The sequence below is a fragment of the Electrophorus electricus genome, chromosome 21 (assembly GCF_013358815.1).
Source record: "Electrophorus electricus isolate fEleEle1 chromosome 21, fEleEle1.pri, whole genome shotgun sequence".
Taxonomy (NCBI): Eukaryota; Metazoa; Chordata; class Actinopteri; order Gymnotiformes; family Gymnotidae; genus Electrophorus; species Electrophorus electricus.
This window is the reverse complement of record NC_049555.1, coordinates 11,465,138-11,488,036: the sequence shown is the minus strand read 5'-3', so window position 1 is coordinate 11,488,036 and position 22,899 is coordinate 11,465,138. Positions and strand designations below refer to the sequence as shown.

The following is a 22,899-nucleotide window of genomic DNA, read 5'->3' as shown; positions in this document are numbered from 1 at the left end:
TCCCATGTATTTCTTGCGAAGACGATCTTTCAATTCTGTAATATCTCCCTCGGTACGTGAGAGGGCGGGCTTTCACTACACCATCCAACTACAGCTGGAGAGGCTTCTTCAAACTGGATGGAAAACCGTAAAAACACCCCGGCCGTGTATTCAAAGCGAAGTCTATGACAACGAATGGCTAGCGTTAACAACTAAGCATTTATGCGTAGTGACAGACTTCAGTCTTTTCCTGACGTGTAAGTTTGTGGCATTTGAGATACATTAAGCCAATGGGCACGACTCCACAACCAACCTATTGATTTTCTCTTTTTTTTCGCTTGTGTTTCCTGGCATCTTTAATTGCAGCAGTCATTGCCATAGCTTAATGCAGCGCATTGTATGGCTTCTTCCAAAGTGGGACGTCCGTGCGTTTTGTTACTTCTTCATCGGAATGTTTTTTTTTGCGGTTCTGCGCTGATCTCTGTCGGTGCCCGGGAGCAGAGCTCGCATCACTGGTACGGAATTATTTGGAGCGAATGCCCTCAGCTCACTTTTGGCAAAACGCGGATCTAAAGGTGACCATGAAACGAGAGCGAATCAATTTACGCGTGCCTAGATATCTAATCGGACCTCTGCGTAAGTAAGAATCGACTGAAAAGATTTAATTGTCCGCACGACGGAGTTAAAATGCCACATTTGGTGCAATTACTTTGTGTACCCTGATCCGCTTGTCCCGTCGCAAATGAACAGGTTTGTGCCCTTCCCCAAGACGGACAAACGTGCAGCGCGATAAAACGCGATTTTATTTTATAGCGCATACACGCACATTAACAGCTGCTGGCAAGGCAGTGCGACAAATGTTGCAAGAATTATCTTCTCGAAGATGACAAAGACATTACCTGCGCTTTTCGTATAATGGAAAAGGTCGTAGCGAGAAGGCTTTTCTTGTTTAAATGGATTTGTCTGCGCTGGGCATGGGTTTGTTTGGGTAAGTAGACAAGACTTAAACCTACATCTTACAAATGATCAGCTTACAACAAACTTGCATCTTACAAAAGGTACACTGGAATGAGAAATCAAAGTGATTCTCAGGCATGCCGAGCTAATGAGCCAGACACGTACGTGAACACACGGAGAGGTTAACGGGAGTCATGCAGGTGATAACGGAATGGACCTAGGCTTGGCTTGTTGCCATGGCACGAAATGTCTGTTGTCTTTTGTCTGAGCATCATCGCAGTTAAACGTGCTTTTCGTATGTCCTACGTTAAAAGCACTTTTCGCATTTCCTCAGTCAATTGTGTATGAATTTGTGTTGTTTTATGTTGTCTTGTGGCTAAGTGGCGGCTCTCTAATATCCTTAATGATTGAATCCGTTTTTGTGTGTTGATGTAGGTGTGTGTCTTGCTCTTAAAAACTCAGATATTCATCCCCTGGTTTCAGAGCTCTGCGTCGTACCACCTGATTCCTCAGCTCCCTTACTAAATCTCGTGTCAGCATTGAAAAGTGCACCGCTTAACGGGTCAAAGAAAGTATTAGGAAATTTTAAATGGTCTCGGATGTCTCTGTGTAGGATGGCTGATTCGGGATCAGTTTTTTGTCTTTAGCGGGTGTTGTGACACGGCTCAGGAACCTGATCCCTGTTCAGCACTTTGACTCCAGCAGAGTTGTCCTATGAGCGGGTGAGGTCAGTAAGGCACCCAAACAAACACACCTGCAGACAAAAGAGTGGTACACAGACTGATTCTGTTGAGGTTGGTACAGGCTCACTGCTTCAACCCCTGTTCTCGCAGGTTTAACACACACACTGGCTTCATGTTGCACAGACTGTCAGACGGGGCTCGAGACAGAGCACCTGAAGAAAGTAAAGAGGTAGAGTAAGACTTGTTCTGAAGACACCTGAGAGGCTGCCTTTACTCACTCCTACACAGACAGACACAAAAGGCGCTGTTATTTTGGCTTCTCGCTTTCACACAGATATGCACACGCACACACACGCACACACACACACACACACACACACACACACACACACACACACACACACACACACACCCCTCCTTAAAGAGAGCATGTTCTCCATGTTGAGACATGCATACTTGTGCATGTGAGCATGAATAGATGGGGAGTGGATGACAGTCCTCATACTAGCTTTGGGCCAGTGCTAGCTCTATTCTGATGTGAGAAACAAACCCTGCAAAAATACATTCTCGTAACCTTTTCTAAATTGAACGCAAATATTTAAATGTAAAAGGAAACAAGGAATGGCTTCAATATACTATGGGGGTCTGATGTACTGTATGTAGGAGTCTGCGTGTGTGCGTGTGCGTGTGCGTGTGTGTGTGTGTGTGTGTGTTGCATGGAGAGAACTCACTGGGTGAAGTGCATTATGTTGCCTTTAAGTTAAACCATGCCTTGAGCCATGGTGCCTAGTTTAGAACCATGAAGAGAAAAAGAAATTAAGACAACCCAGCATTACCCCCACTCTGACTGAACAATAACCCAGCCTTACCTCCATTCTGAGTCATCAAAAAGGCAGCCTTACCCCCACTCTAGCTCAGATGGCTTGAGCACTTCTTGGAGCACTTTTTGCATTTTAGTAAATGTTAAGTTATGCAAGTGTGTTTCTATATAAATTTGCATAAATGTATTAGTTTCTAAGTAAGTGTGAGTATGTGACAAGTGATATATTTGAAAAGTAGGCCTATATAAAACCTGAATAATATTTATCAGCCAATGACAAAATATTACTCAATCTTGTTTACTGAAAATATTAATAATATTCTCAAACATTGCTTCTGAAAATGAAAATGATATCATTCGTAATGATTTTCCTTGTTTCACGCCAAAATTTGTGCTGCTTGATTTCCATCCCAGTCCAGGGCATTTGTACCACTGACTATCAGCTCATATGGCAGCGAGAAAGCCCAGCGTGCTGACCATGGTGGGTGGCACCAGCTGTCAGATAGATTCGTCTCTAATTGAAGAGAGTGAAAGCGTGTGTTTACAAACCGATGGTTCAATAGCACTGACGCCCTTCTACCTCTCACTTTTTGTCCTTGTGTTCACGCATGCTGATGCCCTAATGGCCGACACACCACGAGCCAAGTCAGGCTTTCTCTGAATCATGGCCTCTGTTGCGTCTTTGTACGCTTAAGCATAATCCTCCTCAGTCTATGCTCCATCATGTAGGCCTGCACAAGGGAACTCAAGCACTCTACTGATCCTACAGATCATGTCATTCTTAGACCAGACATGAAGAATCTATGCCGTGACCACACACGTACAGAATTTAAACACCTTTAAAACAACTTTAAAAACCAGACAATGGCACTGTCAGACGTCCGTCACTAGAGTGTGCGGTGGGATGTATGAAATGGGCTACTCTATTGTCCACCTCTGGAGGCCCTCTGCCACTCTGTGGTCATCTCATTACTTTGAGCGATGAGAAGCAGGGTGTGAAGAGAAGAGGAAGAAGAGAAAGACGGGATAATGGAAGATAAGAGAGGGAAGCTGTTTCATTTCAGGTTATTGGATGTCGGGGGATCTCAAATACATCATTAGGACGTTCTGTGCCTGCTCCACTGACCTACTGTGGGACCTGCTGCATTCTGGGAGCCTCATTACAACAAAGGATCCAGATTCAATTTTTTTGTCTTTTTGGCTCTACAGATCAGCCTGAGGCATTCTGAGTAAAGCCTGCCATAATATGTAATAAATTTTGTGTGTGTGTGTGTTTGTGTGTGAGTAGTCAGGAGATTGTGCTTAACGGTAGCGAGGCAGTTTAAAGATTTTGGTTTTAATTAACTTTAAGATCAAGGTCTTTTATGATGATGGTTCTTTGAGGTGGTGAATGAAGTCTTATTGCAGTTTAAGAAGTACTTTCTTCACAGAGATATTTACACCTCTTTATATGCTTAAAAGCTTTATATGCTTAAAAACGTATTTCTGTGCATGAGTTCCAAAAAGCATTCACAAAACGCACGCACGCACGCACACACACACACACACACACACACACACAGGTTAATTTAGCATTAGCAGGTTCATAATGTGTTTTATGACGAAGATGCATGAGTTCCCCTTTCTTATATGGTGAAACGTCACATCACTATTCAGTGCTTATTCGCTGCTGTCATCCTCACCGTGTAGTTCCTCCCACCACTCTCTCCTGCTGTAAATTGAGTACCGCTATTGGCTTGGCTGCTCAGGACGTGACCTCCTAATTGGTTACCAACTCTTTTTCTTCTTATGTTGGTTTCTGTTCATCTGTCTCCCTTCTTACACTCTGATCTGCTTGTTTGCTGTTCCTAGTGCTGATGCTGATGCACTTTCATCTTTATAACCGCTCTCAGGACCAGGTGCCATTGACTTTGCTCTCTCACCTTCCCGCGGCAGTGATTGTGTAGTTAGTGTTTCACACTTGCGGGTACAGGATTGATGTTGTATGATCCCAGTCTCAGTTACTCGTTTGGCCTTCTTTCCATCTTCTTCCTCACTTCTTCTCTCATCTAACACTTATTCATTGCACACATAGGTGTGTGTCAGTGAAATCCCCTAGCCTTTCTCTGAGCACCTGGAGCAAGTGGATCAAATGCTGCCCCTATCACATACCTGTCCTGCGGTCAGAAATGTACCGTTCGTGTGTGTGTGTGCATGGGTGAGTCTGACACCATTGAAATGCCAGACATATGAACCTGTCGAAGACCAAGAGGCGGTTAGGGGGAGAGGGAGGAGACCAAACTTCTAAATTAATATCATTTCACCAGTTTTGTTATGTTTATATAGCGGCTTTCTCGCTTTGCAGCGTAACTTATATGCTTTGCTTAAAATGTTCTTTCTCTCTCTCTCTGTCTGTCTGTGTGTGCGTGTGTGTGAGTTAGCTGCTTGTGGTGGGAAGGTGGAGTTGCACACTGAGAGAAGAGGGCTGATCTACAGCCCATCATGGCCTCTGAACTACCCTGCTGGGGTTAACTGCTCCTGGAATATCCAGGGAAACCGAGGAGAGGTCATCACTATAAGGTAACACGCATGCACATATATTTATACTGTTTTTCCACTATTCCCTATATCAAAATGTCTTTACAGAGCTCCGAATGAGGAAGGCAGGGCTTTATAGATCATGATGTCTAGGTAAGAAAGGCATTTTAGCCCAATTGGAGACACCTCATTGGTTGTCTCAGCTGCAAGTGATGAATTGTGGGTAATGAGCTGGCTAATTTAATTTGTTTAATGAATATTGGTTAAGACACATCACATACAAATACACCATGGCAGCATAAGTTCTTTGTGTCTTAACAACAACAACAATATTAAAAATACAAGATACTTATATAGAGCTTTTCAGGGATAATAATGATAATGCACTGAAAATGCACAGAATACACAATAAAATAAATCAGGGTAGATGACATCAGGAAGGACATGGAGGGAGCATGCTGAAGAAGTCAGAGGTAGATTAGTGTTGAGGAAGGTTGTAGGACAGAGAAAAAATAAGATTGGATGTGTAAGTGTAAAGAGAGTTAAACTGTTGTGCTTCTGATGGATGAAAGCCCCTTAGGTGAAGAGCAAATCTAGAAAATACAGGATTGCTGAAGATAAGGAGGTTGGATGGAGGAATGGTGAGAGTGGCTTCGTAAAGTGGCGAGACGGCTGAGAGCCGCGCATGTGAACAGAAGCAGAACTGCATGTGGTGCTTTACAGGACGCCAGTGGAGATCTTGGAGAATGGACTTAATGTGGTTATGTGTCCAGGTCTGACTGAGCAGACAAGCAAAGGTTTCTTGGATCATCTGAAGCTTGTGAATGGAAGAAGGGCTGACGCTGGTAAGGAAGGATAGAGTTACAGTAGTCTAGGCAGGTGGAAATGAAGGCATCAGTGAGAGATTCAGTAGCAGATTAAAAGCCATGATAAGATTTTTGCAGATATTGTTCAATTGGAGAAAAGACGTTTTAACAAAAGAACAGATATGGGCATCAAATGAGAGTCCCACCAAGGATAACACCCAGATTTTGAACCAGGGGGAAGGGAACACAGAGGTATCATCACTAAGAGAGTTTTACTGAGGACAGATTTTGAGCCAATAAAGATGAGTTCAGTCTTGTCACTATTTAATATAAGGAAGTTATGTTTCATCCAGTATTCATTTCTGAAAATTCAGTAGCAGTGTAGGATACGTTCGAGGGGGGTATGTAGATAATGAACAAGAGCAGCCCAAGGACTGAGCCTTGTAGGACCCTTTAAGTGACAACAGAGATAGAAGAAGTATGACCAGAGAGAGCAAACTGCTTTCGGTAAGAGGTGAACCAGTCCAGGGCAGAGACATCTATGTCCAGCTCTCTGGGCCTTGAGAGGAGGATGGAGTGGCATAGTGTGTCAGAGGCTGAATTTAAATCAAGAAAAATGAGGATGCCGAAGGCACCAGCATGTGCGGATCAAAGAATACTATTAATGAGCTTAATCAGGGCAGTTTTGCCACTGTGGAAAGAATGGACACAGGACTGGAATGGTTCAAAGAGATTATTGCTTTTTAAATGAGCTTGGATTTGATTAGCAACAGTTTGTTCCAAGACTTTAGTCAGGAATGAAAGATAAGGAATGGGGTAGTAGTTAGTAATATTGGATGGGCCTAAGCCAGTTTTTTAAGTATAGGGGTAAATGCAGTGATTTTATAGACAGAGGAATCCTGGCCAAGAAGCAGCGATTGATCAACAAGAGTTGTGCAGTGAGGTAACAGAGAGGTGGAGAGGTTTTAGTTGTGGTGATTTTTGTCACAGGGGAGAGCAGTAGTTCATCTGTTGAACTGTACTTCAGGAGCTTTGTTCACCTGCTTTGTTTGAAGTAGGTTTCCTCTAAAACATGGTGTTACATTTCAGGAGAAATAGAAACAACACAAATTGGATCTTGTGGAATGTTTTCTTCACTTTTATTTCAGTAGAATTATATGGGAAATAACTGTAGCTGCACCATGGCACTAAAATATCTATGAAGTACTAACCTTTAACCCTGCTGTGTGTGCGCACAAGCCTGCACGTTCTGCATTTCCTTTACCGGCTTCTAGTGCCCTAAAAGCATGACAACATCATCCACATCTACCCATAGATGGCCGGACTCCTCAGTGAAGGAGAGGAAATTGATAATGATCATAATTTTCATAATAGAAGGTTTATGATGCCATTATCTCTGATTATGTGTTTAGCTCCTCACTCTCTACTAGAGAGTGTATATTGGCAGCCTGGGTTGACTGAACTAACCATGGGATCTGTGTAAAGTGACATTTCTGGATTAGACCAAAAACTATGCTTAGCAGAATGACATTGTGATGACCTAAGTCATTTCATCAAAGCAATGTAATAACAAAAATAAAGTTCTTTTGTAATGCAATTTTGACACAGTCAAGTCTGACTCTAGTCATATTAAGCCTGAACATGTTAATGATCAATAGGAATTTTAGACAAACAGAAGACAATTCATTAAATTCGTTCATCCTTCTGGAAGTACTGTGTCGATCATCTGAATCCAGTGTGATTTTTGTGTGAAGATTTTTGTATGCGTACAAATTCTGTGATTATGCTAATTTGTACAATTGCAGTCAAAAAGACTGCATACAGTTCACAGAGCCGAGTACGTGCGTGAGCTAATGTACAGCTCAGCATAATTGCAGGGGAAAGCATGTGAGAACAGGAGCACTGCCAGGGACTTTCGGCCCCAGAAAAAAAAAAAATTTCCTAATCATTTTTGAGGTCTCCTGTCAGTCATAGAATTGGTTAGAAATGGCCCAACTAACTCCCCTCCCCCACGCCACCCTGCTTGCGGATAAATGCTGCTGTAATCAAGCACATCAAATAGGTGGTTTTTGTTTCCTTTTAGCTCAATGATATGAAGTTTGCATTGATATATGAGCTGAGATTTCAAAGTTGTATTTCTTGACAAAAACAGTTGCTTCCAAAATAATTCAATGCAGTGTCTTGCTTGTTTTTTTTTTTTTTTTGCAAAATGCAGTTATGATACTTATTTATTTCCTATATGTATATATACATATAATGTAAAAAGAAAAAATGAAATGAAAGAATATTATCGCTGCATTTTATAAAAACTGAGCAAGATACTGCATTATTTTGGAAGCTGTTTTTGTCAAGAAATATAAATTTGACATCTCAGGGCATGTATCCATAGGCACATATCCAAACCCTGAGATGTCAAATTTAGTGCACTCCTGTGTACTCCACCATCTTACACTAGAAGGACAGAGAGCACAGTGTTGTGTGTGTCAGTGTGTGTGTGTGTGTGTGTGTGTATTATTAGTATATTAGTATTTGTCTCAAGTTAGTTAATTTGGTTACTGTATTAATTATGCTTGCATTCAAATTAACATATATTGTATTTTTATGAATGAGGTGTGAATATCACCAGAGATGTACCTTTAACTCCACAGCAGCTCCTTGGTGTTTACTCTCAGAGAGTGGGAGAGAAGGACATATGTGATCTGGTAGTTTGTGTGGACATAGATTAAAAAGGTGCTACAGTAAATTGCTCTGTTAATCGTGGTTTTCCAGTGAAAGATGTTACACACCCAGCAAAGTGTGCATGTAGGAAATAAGCCTCTGGACTAAGCGAAACTGGGGATTTATAGACTGTTAAAAACACTCTTACTGCCTGCTACTGCTGAATGGCAATTTTTATCTGCGTGTTTGTGTGTGTGTAAGCGCGTGTGTGTGTGTGTGTGTGTGTATGTGTGTATAAGGGTATGTGTGTGTGTGTATGTGTGTATTAGGGTGTGGGTTAGTTGTGTGTATGTGTGTGTGTGTAAGCGCATGGGTGTGTGTGTGTGTGTGTATTAGGGTGTGGGTGAGTGTATGTGTGTGTGTGTGTGTGTGTGTATGTGTGTATTAGGGTGTGGGTGAGTGTGTGTGTGTGTGTATGTGTGTATTAGGGTGTGTGTGTGTGTGTGTGTGTGTGTATGTGTGTATTAGGGTGTGTGTGTGTGTGTGTGTGTGTGTGTGTATGTGTGTATTAGGGTGTGTGTGTGTGTGTGTGTGTGTGTATGTGTGTATTAGGGTGTGTGTGTGTGTGTGTGTGTATGTGTGTATTAGGGTGTGGGTGAGTATGTGTGTGTGTGTGTATGTGTGTATTAGGGTGTGTGTGTGTGTGTGTGTGTGTGTGTGTGTATGTGTGTATTAGGGTGTGGGTGAGTATGTGTGCGTGTGTGTGTGTGTGTGTGTATGTGTGTATTAGGGTGTGTGTGTGCGTGGTGCGTGTGTGTATGTGTGTGTGTGTATATGTGTGTATTAGGGTGTGTGTGTGTGTGTGCGTGTGTGTGTGTGTGTGTGTGTAGTCGGCACATCCCTGATCTGTTCGATAGCTATACGTCCCTGCCTTTACTGCACTGCAGATGTCATTTCGCTCACTCTTTCTCTGCCTCTCTCACTGCTTTCTCTCATTCTTTTCCTCCCAGGTAATTTAGTCTCTCTCCTCCCTCTTCCATTCTTTCTCTCACTGTTTTGAAAATGATGTCAAGTCAGCCCATGCTCTCCAGAGAAAAGCACAACGTTGTGTCTGTGTGTTTACTGAATGCTTCTTACCAACCTCAGAATCTTTAGACTCATGCCTCATTGTCACACCTGCACCACTCTAATCAGATTTGTCCGAGACTGATGATGTTCACACCATACAATAAAAAAAAAGCAATTTGTCAGAAGGCTCATTTTCATATTTCAAACTGAGCACAATCCTTCTACCATACCAGCACTGCAAGGACAGACGTTGCCATGACTAACATGTGACGCGTCGCGAGGACCCCCAGCCGCAGGGCACGGCTAGAATTCAATCTCCAACCTAAGTGGGGTTTTTGTTTTCATTCTCTGAATGAATCCTTTGCCGTGACCTCACCTCTGCTACTCCTGTGTTCTGTGCTTGTCCGTGTCGCTGCAAAGCTTCCACAGCTTTGACGTGGAAGAGTCAGGCGGATGCAGGGAGGACTGGCTGCTACTGGGCCCCACCTGGAAGGAGGAGTACCGAGTGTGCGGCTCGGGCTTGCCTCCTCCCTTCATCTCCTCCAGGGGGCGAGTGTGGCTCCACTTCCACTCACAGGCCAACAGCTCAGGGCTGGCCCAGGGTTTTCGCCTCTCCTACATACGCAGTGAGTGAATACGGAAGGAGCGTGTCCGCGTATATGTGTGTGACTGTGTGTCTGTGTCTGTCTCTGTGTGTCTTTGTGTGTGTCTGCCTGTGTGTGTTTCATTTTCAGAGACTATTATATTCATGATCTCTCGACCATGTGTGTGAGAAAGTATATGCATGTGTGAATGTGTATTTAATATGCGTTTTTAATCATGTGTATTTACTGGCTGGTGATGTGACCAAGGTACATATTTAAAGCAATGGAGAATTATATTTGAGATTGAAGACATTTCTACAGTCCACACTAGATGTGAAATAACATTGTAACTTACGTTAAAGTTTGTTATTAGCAAGATCCCATAGTGCAAAAGTGCTGCGCGCTAGTTGCAAAGACTGGTCATCTCCGGCTAAGAGTACTGAGAGTGAGCTCTTTGTAAGAGTAGTGAGAGTGAACTACTTTCTAAGAGTAGTGAGAGTCACCTCTATCTTGTGGTCTGTCTCACAGAAATCTAGAGTCCAGGACATATCGAAGGGTCAGGTAGAAGGCATTGTCTAGAAGGGAAGCATAGTTTGAAAACCAGGAGAGCTGGCAGACAGAAGAACTGCTCAGTACACAACATAGGAATGGGAGTACTTCACAAGAAGGAAGAGAAAGATAGCTGTAGAAGGAAGTCCTAAGGGAGGATAACTAGAGGAAGATAAGGATCAGGTGGGGCTAGTTAGATGAGTTCGATCGGATCTGTTGCTGTGTCTCACAAAAAGAGGTAGATTTGGCATGGCAGTAATAGTGGAGAATAGTGGAGAGGGTGCAGGATTCCTGACAAACAGATAAGGAAGAGCAGTTTGTGTATATCTGTGTAATCTAATCATGTGTGTGAGAGAGCCCTGCTGCTGCTTGATGAACCAAATCTAATATGCCAGTAATGGCACAGATGATAAAACTGCTAATTTGGCATCATTGTACATCTCTTCAGGGTGTATGTATGTGTGTGTTTTTCTGCGTACATTCCCTCTATGGTTGTTGTTGTTTGTATTTATATTCATCAGCACATGCAGTGTAGGTGCAGCTTCTGGATAATGTTCAGTCAATAATTGCAATTAGCTGTTTTGTGAACCCGTCAGCAAGGGTTCTATACAGACAGATGTGGATCAGTTTGTTCTCCCGCAGTGCTCAGAGACGCTGCGTTCAGCCAGAGTTGTACTTTGCTCTGTCTGCAGGCCGGCTGGGCCAGAGTAGCTGCGAAAGCGACGAGTATCTGTGCGGCAATGGCAAGTGTGTGCCGCGTTCCTGGCGCTGCAACGGCCTGGATGAATGCGGAGACAGCACAGACGAGAGGAGCTGTGCCCCGCCCCCGACGCCTGCCCGGGTGAGCCTGTGTCCACCAGGCACCCTGCAGTGCAGCCTGGCGCAGTCCACGCGCTGCCTGCCCTCCGCGCTGCGCTGCAATGGCCAGCGGGACTGTCCCGATGGCTCGGACGAGGCCCTCTGCCCGGACACGTCGTGCGGGAAGCACCTGGACAACTTCTACGGGACTTTTGCATCGCCTGACTTCTTCCACCTGAACAGGAGTGGCGGGGTAGATGTGTATTGCACCTGGTTCCTGGACACTCAGGTACAGTGGGAGGGTCTTTAACTGCTTGCACTCCAGAAAGTGTCCAGCGTAGTTATAGAATAGCATGCTTTATTACTAATTACTATATAATAAGCCCAGGCTTTAGGAGTTTTTAAAGAAAATTTGGGACTATATCATTAGAGAGTTTTTGTTTAGCATTTTTGTAAAGCATTTTTGGTTACACACGCACACCCACATGAACCACCTCCACAAACCCCCATGCCCACACTCACACTCCAGGACCCGAAGCCCCTGCTGCTGCGGCTGGACCTGCAGCTGGGCGTGGGTGACTCGGTGCGCGTGTACGACGGCCTGGGCGACAGGACCGATCGGCTGCTGCAGAGTCTGTCCCACCATAACAACCAGCGGCGTGCTGTGCTGGAGTCCTCGCAGGGCCAGATGAGTGTGCTGTACCACGCCAAGGCACGCAGCAGTGGGCGTGGCTTCAATGCCTCCTACCAGGTGGACACGCCTTCTCTCCGCCTCTTTATTACAGTGTGTTAATGGCAAAAATGAGATATACAACATAATGCCTGTGTGTGTGTGTGTGTGTGTGTGTGTGTGTGTGTGTGTGTGTGTGTGTGATACTCATGTTTTACCCTCTCTCCCCATTGTTAGGTGAAAGGTTACTGTTTCCCAGGCGAGCTCCCGTGCGGTCCGGACGAAGGCTGTTACTCCCAGCAGCAGCGTTGCGATGGTTACTGGCATTGCCCAGGCGGGCGGGACGAGGAGGGCTGCCCACCGTGTCCACCTGGTGAGTACCCATGTGAGGGCAGTACAGGCGTCTGCTACCCGCTGGCCGAGCGCTGTGACAACCAGAAGAAGTGCCCGGACGGCTCGGACGAGAAGAACTGCCTTGCGTGCCAGCCGGGCAACTTCCACTGCGGCACCAACCTGTGCATCTTTGAGACGTGGCGGTGCGACGGGCAGGAGGACTGCCTGGATGGCAGTGACGAGCGAGACTGCCTCACCGCCGTGCCACGCAAAGTGATCACAGCGGCGCTCATCGGCAGCCTGGTGTGTGGCCTGCTCCTGGTCATCGCCCTGGGATGCGCCTTCAAGCTCTACGCCCTCCGCACCAGGGAGTACCGGTGAGGCCTCCTCTCTTCCTCTGCTTGCCTCGGCTTGCCTTGCTGTCCTCTCTCTCTCTCTCTCTCTCTCTCTCTCTCTCTCTCTCTCTCTCTCTCTCTCTCTCTCTCTCTCTCTCTCATTCTTTCTCTCCCAGGTCATTTAGTCTCTCTCTCTGTCCCCCCTCTCCTGTTCTTTCTCTCACTGTTTTCACTGAAAATGAATCATACTTTTACGATTTTGTTCCACATAGTTGCTTCAAAACAGGCCTTAAAAGCCCAGTTTGGTAATCTATTGCTCTCTCTCACTCACACATATTACATCACTGCCTCACTTACTCTGCCTGTTCTGTGCTGACTTCATCTCTTTTCCTTTGCTTTTCTCATTACTCTCCACTTCCTTCACGCTTTTTGGCTGCTAGTTAGATTTGTGCCAGTGTGCTCTGTTTCTCATTCACTTTAGCACTCACACACACACACACACACACACACACGCACACACGCGCGCGCACACACGCGCACACACGCACACACACACTCACACACGCGCACACATGCACACACACGCACACACACACACACACACTCACACACGCGCACACTCACACACGCGCACACACACACACACACACGCATACACACACACACACACAGACACACACACACACACACACAGACACAGCTTTTCTCTCTCACATACACATCAATAACAAAACAAAGCAAAGCACTTGTTAAAAGCTGAATCTGCTAATATAATACTGCCTCACAGGTTTTCTCTATTGATTCGACTATTGATGTGCAGTGCAGAAGTGAGAAGCAGACAGAGAAAGAAGTGGAGAGGCAGGAGACAGACAGATGGACGGTGGGGTGGGATGAGACTTCACTGCTGCTGATGGGCTCTGGGTGGCTATATTTAGCCTGTAATGGCATTGCCTGGGTTTTTCTACAAACACAATTAAACACCACTTTCAGGGCCAGACATTACTGTGGCAGGATCTTACAGCTGCAGGTTCACAGCAATCCATACAGGGCTGGGTGCAGTTAGTTTTTTCCAGAGGTCCAGCAAATTTGCACATCAAACGGTATGTTCTTTGTGAGCTCTGTAGTGCTGTGCAGTGAGTGTAGCAGTGATCTTTATTGGAGGGTGACAGTCCTGCTGCTGCAGTTCTGCCAGTTATTAAAGCAAAGTGCATCATTCAGTTCCCTCAGTTTATTAGTTGCATATATCTGCATGTAGACCTCTGCTCATGGCTCTCCTTCACACTCTTCCCCTTTTTGTCTGTCTCTTTCCAGAGCTTTTGAAACACAAATGACCCGGCTTGAGGCGGAGTTTGTTCAAAGGGAGGCCCCGCCTTCTTATGGTCAGCTGATTGCTCAGGGTCTCATACCTCCAGTGGAGGACTTTCCTGCTTACAATCCTAATCAGGTAAGCAAATCCTAAACGTGTATACACACATGCACACACTCATTACATACTTAGGCATACACTTACTGAGTCAGTCAATGACAAACACAGAAAACTGTCCCACTATATAAAAGTTCTAGTTTTGTAGTTGCAGGACTGTGTTTGTGAGAGACTATAAAGGACAAGACAAAACACCAGGTACCTAATGAGGATTAACAAATTCACAAACACACAGAGGAAGTGAGAGAGCGTCTTTGTATTTGGGTATGGTATTGCATTAATATATGTAACACATAGGAACATGCAGTATGTTTGAACATATGGTGCAAGCCCCACCCTTTGAATGCATAGACATATTTTGTGTCGCATCCTTTAAGTAATTCGTCAGTGAAAGCTATGTAATACTCATGGAATGAGGCTGCTTATCTGTGTCAGCCTTTACCTGGAGATTTAGGACTCAGAATTACATCCTGTTTGACTGATTCCAACTCCTCATTCTCTTCTCAGTATTGAAAAGGATCACAATTCTCAGCTAGAAGAAACCCTTTGCTGGTTAAGGGCTCAAATTGTGTAGAGATTTTTATGGTTGATATGTGGTTGGGAGGTTAGTTGTGTGTGAGTGTGTGTTTGTGTGTGTGTGTGTGTGTGTGTGTGTTATATACATACACACACTTTTATGTAATGCTGCATCTGCAATGTTCTCCTCTTTTCTCTGGACTGAACTGAGATTGGGGCAGTGGGGAACGCTCTAGTGAAGAGGTGATGATCACACACATAGCCGTGTAAGCAGAGAGCTGAGAACTTTATCTCTGCAGCTAACACCAGCCTAGCTTATCTCAGAACTCCATGTGCGTGAACATTTTTTCACTAGCAATGGTTTTGCATCTGACATGAAAAGGCAAAAACTGTCTCTCTGGAAATTAGAAAATTGTTATTGTTTGACGGATTAACAAACCTCTCCTCTGTTTCTCTCTTTCCGCCTCTCTTATTTCTGTCTCTGTCTTGCTTTCTCTCCCACTCTTTCTCTGTCTCCCACCCACACAGGCATCTGTCTTGCAGAATCTCCGCTCAGCCATGCGCAGACAGATTCGGCGTCACTCTTCCCGCCGCGTGGCGTCTCGCCGCAGGCTGGGTCGTCTATGGAGCCGTCTGTTCCACCGGGGGAGTCGCCCACGTGGTCAAATCCCCCTCCTCACGCCACCCGGCCACGCCCACAGCCGCTCTCATGGCCACCCTGCGGTGGGGCTCCATGGCTACCGCACGGTGGAGGCAACTGGAGGGGTGGGACCGGAGGCGGTGGAGTCAGACCGGGTTGCGGGGCTGAGCCCCTCCCCCTGCTCCAGTGCCGCTCTGGGTCTGGCACTGCGGGCGCACGCTGAGGCGCTGTGCTTACCCGAGCCCGACTCACCACTCTCTCCACTCACGCCCACCTCACCGCGCTCCGCTTCCGACACTCTGGACGATGACGAGGACGACATGAACGACAGTGAGTCTGCAGAGCCGTCAGGGGGCAGTGGGAGGTGCGTTCTGGCCACTCGAATGCGCTCACCAGGGTGTAGAGACAGGGACGACCTGCGTGGAGCTCCGGATGGACCCTCGCACAGTGCGTACCGGCCCCACGTGTCCAGGAAGGCTGTACAGGGGTTGGCAGCAGAGCTGGGAGGGGTGGCTGTCAAACGCTACTCCATGATGGGCATCTCCCCTGCCTCCTCCCCTGAGACACCCACATCCACCAGCAGCCAGAATGAGGAAGAAACAATCTCGCTGACATACAAAGAAACAGACACATGCACAAACACACGTGCAAATCCACCCACTGAAGCACATTCCGACTCCCAACCCTTGGTCTCCTGTTTAGACAACCACACTAAGGAGTGGTCAGAAAGGGATAAGTTTGAGAGGCAAAGTGGGAGCAGTGAGGAAGAGGAGGATGATATTCCATTTATCGATTGAGTCTCTCTTCTTCAGTCTCCCTTCATATGCTCTCATCAGGATTGCATGGATCACGACTCGTATACAGCCACAGAGAGATCATGGCTATGTGCAGTTCTCCCATAACCATATATGTTTTTATGCTGTTTTTCCAGTACACACATGACTAATGTATGTAATCTTATAACCTGGCCTCACAGTACTTTATTTTATTTTAGTATTTATAAAAATATACTCTCCCCAGCCACTTTATTAGAAACACCTGCCCACACAATGGCCAGTTTATTAGGGGCACGAATCTTACCGGAGCTTTTTATAAGTGTAGTTATGGACTGTAGGCGATCTGATGGTATACATAGTGTACATAGTGTACCCCTAATTCTGCCATCAATGGCCAACACAGCGGTGACATTGGCTTTGTTCTGGATGTTAAGGTGGGACAAGTACATGCATAGATCATTGTCACTCCAGTCAGCAGTGGCCCTATGGTCACTGAAGAAGGGCTAAAGGATGGCTAACACCAATTGTGCTCTCGAGACCTATAGTTGGTCTCTAGACCTATCAAGATGTTTCTGCTAAAGCGGTTGTGTGTGGATGAGTGTCGGAATGATAACCCAGAGTTTGAGTGTAAAAAAAACCAAGATTTATTGGCTGTTTTAAAGTCTATTTAGAAAAATCCATGTAGGCTAATGCGAACTACAAACCAACTAGGCTAACACCAGGCTAATGTCATTGCTGACACTGTGCTCAGTATGTCTTGTGAAAATGGACTATATAATGATATAACTCACTATATATTGATATAACATTTATTTAAACTTTCAGATGTTAGCTTCATTGCCAGACTCTCACTCGTTAGTCTCATGGTACCAGACATAACGTTGTAGCCAGAGTGAACATCTTAAGAAACACTGTTGTTAGACTTCATAATGTGTTGGATTGGTTTAGAAATTTTAAAATCACTTTGTTCTGACCCACATTTAAGCCAAAATTCCTCCCTGTTGTTTCAGTTGGGAAATATCAGTAATTTTCTTTTGGATTTAAAGTAAAATCCAAAGTTAGTATCTCAATGCCAATACCAATACTGTTGCTAAATCTTCCTTTTTACATACAAAGGGGGAATCTTTGTGATTATGTAAACTGCGCAATTATTTTGAGTGTGTTTTGACCCAGAATGTCATTTTGAGTCTTAGCTTTCTGGTTACACCAGTATTACCTGTTGTGCTCCAAACTGATAACTCACACCTCTTTTTCAAGAAAAATGGCACTTAATTTTGCACCAATCTCATCGGACACGAATCTAGCAGCACCAGAGTAGAAAACTAACCAAGGCCAGCTACTGCTGCTTCTCTGTGGTTTGTGTTTGAAATTGGAGTGATCTCTACTTGAGAATTCATTTTAGCAGCTTTTAGAGTAGCTACATTTAGAAGTGTAATGTACAATGAGAATATTTCCTCGCTGACACAATTATTTACTACATTTACTTTTTTATTTACTTTTTCAGAATCAGATGTGACATTGATAGGCCTATTTTTGTGAATATTGATTCTCAAAAGGAATTGTCGGGATTTGAAGTATCAGTACTTTGTATCGATAGTAGCAGGAGGTATCCATATGGCATTTAATGATTTCTGCTCTGTGTCAGGACTGCTTGCCGGACATGCTTATGCCCACAGAGCAAGTAGTGTTCAGTACATTGCTAAAGAAATAACTGTCATTGATATATTTGCTGAAGAATCTAAATGTGAGGTAGATTTTTGATATGGGTGTCGTCATGCCATATCAGTTCTGGCCATCTTCTGAGTGTCATGTGGCTTGTAGCCATAGTGGTTGCAAACCTCTTGTAGCCATAATGGGCGTTTCTTAACGTAAAAAAAAGTGAAATGAAGTCTTACTTTTGCCTTTGGTGCATCTCATGTTCTTACTGCTGAACAGCTGACTACCAATAGTAACTTTTTTTAAACCAATCAAAAAATGGGGCCGTTTGTCCTGCCTCCAGCAACCCAAAACTACAAATCACCATGAATGAAATATATATGAATATATACAGTCTATGGAATGGAGCAAATCACAACAGAAACATGTCAACTATTGCAACAAAAACCTATTTTTGCTGTGTTGGTCTTTGTTTTTTAATGTCTTAAAATGTATATTTTTAAGAAATTCAAATTGACAAATCAGCGTACATCGCAGGATAAATTAACCTGACTGCCATTTAATTTGCCAAACATTCAAAGGTGGTGAAAATGCATATATTGCATAAAAATAGTTTGCAACATCTAGAAAAGCATCCAAGACATCTATCAGGTGTCATAGATTATTTTATTTGAACTTCTGCTTTAAGAGGAGTCACCGGCTCTGCAGGCTAGGTGAATTGCACTATGTCTGCAGTAAATATTCAGTTATATATTCTGTCAGTAAAGTTAATGGCATTATCAGGTAGATTCAAATGAGAAATGAATCAAGGTGGTAACTTATGTATGAATCCATATGAATCCATGTGTGTTATAGACAATTGCTATCCATTATTCAGTTATCACCTCCAATGTGTGCTGACTGAACACAGTAATATTTTGATAAGGGATGTTGTTATAACTTGCTGTCTTGATCTCAGAGACAAGACATAAAGCATGACTCATCTTGTTTAAAACAAGAATACGGTTTATCATAGGCAGAATGATGCTTAAAACTGTGGCAACTCCTAAACCAAGTTTGACTGAACATTTTAGATATAGATCATTTGTGACAAACTATAAAACATCATTATTTTTGTTTGTTTGTGTACTTCAGGAATGTCAGAGGTTGAGGCCTTACCCATACTGCAGGAAGCTGAGCTGTGCACTGAAGGACTTATCTTTCAATTAAGGCTTAACATTTCTAAGTTGAACTAAGCTACCATTTCTCATCTCTGACTGTACTTTTTCAGTCTTTGGGAGATATCCTACTCTATGAATGCTGTCCCATGATGCTATCATTCACACCTTAGGAAAATGTTTTATAAATGTATTTCTCAAGTGTTTCTAAAACCATTGGATTCTGGATAAGAGCTGTATATTTCTCAGTTCTAAAGCTTCTGTCAAGGTTGTACTATGTGAAATTATAAATAATAATAAGCAACAAATTATATATAAGGTTAAAAAAGTAAGCCTGTCACTAACACTAATGGTATTGTATCCCCTAATAAACCCTTCAGCTAGCAAATGTGATAATGGCTTCAAACAGAATAGAGGCCTCTTTCCCCCATGCATTTAGCTATTTATAATGATCACTGTTCACTATATCTACACATCTGCGTAGCATGCGTATATGAAAGTCATTAGGTAATTGTCAAGTTCTTTGTTAGCTGAATAAGGTGTATTAGAGCAATACAGTGCAGGACAGATGTGTTTCTGGATGGAACGTGGGCATGACTTTTCAGTGCCTGAAAGGCAGAACTGTAGTCAGTCAGTTTCCTGTTAGGGAGATCTCAGGGAATGTACGGTGTGAGTGTGCGTCCATTTCGAAACTGTTCCAGGAGCAGTTCTTGGATGAAGTGACATGAATGAGATGTGCTTGCTGGCAGTCAGTCAGTTGCTGATGTAACTTTTTCAGCTGCAGTGGGGGAGGAGGGAGAAGAATGAACAATGTACGGAGAAGAATTTGAATTTTATAGTGAAAGAAAAGCTTTAAATCAGATTCGAACCAGCCACCTATCAGCTAGTTCATTTAATTTCAAAATTAAATTGCTCCTCTCTTTCTCTCTCTCTCTCTCTCACACACACACACACACACACACACACACACACAAACATACACTTGCTTTCTTTAATGTACCTGTTCTGACAGTAGCTGCTGGAGTTGACTAAATGCCAAAGGTCAATGTGTTTCACTAATATAAGCTCCCCGTTCAGTAGAGTGCTGACAGAGGATTCGGTTATGATGTTGACAGAGGATTCGGTTATGGTGGCTGTTTTCATTGGGGTTTGTGGGGAGTGGAATTTGTGGGGGTAGTGATGGTTGAGGTTGTCCTGGTGAAGAAATATATATTTTTTTATTTGGTGTTTGTGGGTATATCATTGTCATTGAATGTGATGTGAATGTATATTGTATGCTTCACTGGGGTCTAATTAAGTTTGACTCTACACTAAACTCTTAGAAAAGAAATCAGTTCAACTATCTTGTTTCCTTGTAACCACATGAAAACTGTTTGGAAAAAGTGCTTTGAAGATGCAGTTTAAATTCTGCTGTTGCATATTCGATTGTGATTGGTTGCGGGTGTGCAGTGGTTGTAATGTGTGTTATGTCCCACAAAAGAAGGAATGTCACCCTTGCATATTGATTTGTCATGGTCTTTTTAGTAACAAACTAGTGAAACAACACAAGGTGCAAGAGTTATGAATTCAAGAATCAAATGTGTTCTGTCAGCATTTTTAGAAGGAAAGGGAAGATGTGACTGAATTTATGTCTGCCTATTGCGAATGCACACGCGTAAATGTAATGGATTTACACTGCGGATGCAGCCTAACTATGTAGAGCTTGGAGGAATTAATTAACCAAGTGCTTGGCTCTGTTTTATAGTAGGGCCACCAATGTCTCCTGCTCACTGGTATTTGAATGTAATATTGCAGATTGCAGGTTTCAGGCCATGTGTCTGGGCAAACTGGATTATTCATGCCCGGTGCAGGTTCAGAGCCTAATAGCGCTCTGTTACTTCCACCTGGGTCAGTTGAAGTGCCATTAGTGAGATGGGAAATGCCACTGATGATGGAGGTGCTGCGGCTAGAGTTGAGAATAAGAGAGAATCTGAATTAATGTGCCATTGCAGGAATCGTGCACTTTCAGCCAACCAATACTGCTGCCACTGTTGTGTAAGGACTGAGTCTCTTCATTGACTTTTCAGGAAAAAAAAAAAAAAAAAAGTCTAACAGAATCACTGTGCTCAACCGATTAAGGAAATGCAGTTAAGTTTGGTTGAGATTTCTGTTCATTGTCTAAATGTTGTTCTGTGGTGTTCTCATTCTCATTAGTCATGTTTACTCCTGTATTATTCATTTTATAGATCTGCCACTATTAGCTAGTTTGCCTCTAAAGAGGTGACAAATGTTCCTGTTCATTTTCATGGGTATTACTCAGTTGAACCCTATATATTTTGGTAGATATGTATACAAATCTCTTATCTACAAAATAAAATAATAAATTGTTTTGGCAGCCAGCAGGATCTCTGTTGTTATGGCAACCAGCAGGATCCAAAACCACAAAAGAGCTTGCCAAGTGCTCAGGTGGGAAAACCGTCAAGACATTTGAAGCCATCTAGCAAATTAGGCTCTTGTATTCAGGTCTCTGAAACAGTGATTGTCTATGTTGTAAACCTTACTGTGTCTTACTGTGCTTGATTGGGCAGGTGGACTTTTCGTTTTCAGGTGATATCATGCCTTTTGTAATGACTAAGAAGAGAATGCAAACATTTATCTGTTACTCTGACTTCGGTTCTATTTGTATGTTTGTGTTTAAAGGTATAAGTTGTCATTAAGTGTCTGATCCTTGACAATGTGCTGTACATCCAGCTTATTGTTTCTTCAAATCATCAATAAAAACAAACATTTCACTATCCCTTCAGACCTTCTTATTCACTGCAAAAGAATTATTCGGAATTCAGTCGAAATAGGGAGTAGTGTTTTATCCTGGATTGTTTTCTGGGGGGCCACTGAACTGCAGGAATGTATTCTATATATATATCACACCAGAATGGACCCATCAGGTAATGATCAGATCCATGCCTACAGCTAAATACCAAGTCCAATGTCTTATTATCAGTCCTGTGATGATAATTTAAGGGAAAGTTTATTAATCAATTTCCAGTGTGCTTTATTGTGCATGTGTGTTGTAAAGCAGGTTGCCAAATCCCAGTAATTTGGTTTCCTGGAACACTGTGCGATCATGTGATTTGACTTGATCTGGCTGATGTGTGAGTCACCTTATTATAGCTTATTGATTTTCAGTCATGAAAAAGCCAACAGCAATTGCTTATTCAGAAAGGTCAGAGTCTTTGTTTTGTGGTTTCATTTCCCTAGTAAGGAGCAGAAATGAAGGATAATGCAGATATGAATACTCATATATTCATAAACAAACACTGCTATAGTAACTATTACTATCTCTGACAAGTCCCTTTCTTTCCTATTGATTTTAAACAGTGTGCAAAATTTTAAAAAGGATCAACACAAGCACTTGCATTTCACACCTGCATAAATTTACATTTACATTTATGGCATTTTGCAGACAATCTTATCCAGAGCAACTTACAAAAGTGCTTTGTCATTTACTCAATTTGTAATTTGTGCAGAAAATGACCTTAATTTGTGATTTGCTTACTGGAATGTGCTCACAGAGGAACGTGGGGGAATCTTTATACAGGCAGACTATGCTTCACTTTTATAACAAAGTCAGGGCCATGACAGCACAATCATTAGCTGCTCCCTGTGTGACATTTTTTAACATTCACATCAAGCAACCTACTGATTATTTAATGTCTTCCATTTACTACTTAACAGATAAAAACATGAACAATCAGCGGAAGCAATATAAGCGCTCATTGTGGTGTAATGAAGAAAAACAGCCTGCAGGTGGCAGTACGGGTTCAAGGTGAAGGCAGTAAACGCTGAGGCACGCAGTTCCTCTGGTTGCTTTGCAGCCAGAAAACAAACATTGCAATAACAGTACAGTTCATCTGCACACTTGCAAGCCAGCCAGTATGCTCTGTTTTTCGCCCTTTGGCTTTTCGGACTTGGAGCAAGATCCCCAGCTTACAAAA

At 43.3% G+C, this 22,899-nt stretch overlaps 1 protein-coding gene across 1 annotated transcript; it reads left to right on the top strand.

The window, feature by feature from the left end:
- The first annotated feature begins 156 nt into the window (after window positions 1–156).
- lrp3 (low density lipoprotein receptor-related protein 3) lies at window positions 157–21,701 on the top strand. Its single transcript, XM_027008988.2, has 8 exons — window positions 157–967; window positions 4,860–4,998; window positions 9,909–10,114; window positions 11,314–11,708; window positions 11,949–12,170; window positions 12,327–12,799; window positions 14,069–14,201; window positions 15,225–21,701. Exons 1-8 carry the CDS (start codon window positions 895–897, stop codon window positions 16,131–16,133), a joined length of 2,550 nt encoding a protein of 849 aa, XP_026864789.2. The 5' UTR covers window positions 157–894; the 3' UTR covers window positions 16,134–21,701.
- The last annotated feature ends 1,198 nt before the right edge of the window (window positions 21,702–22,899 follow it).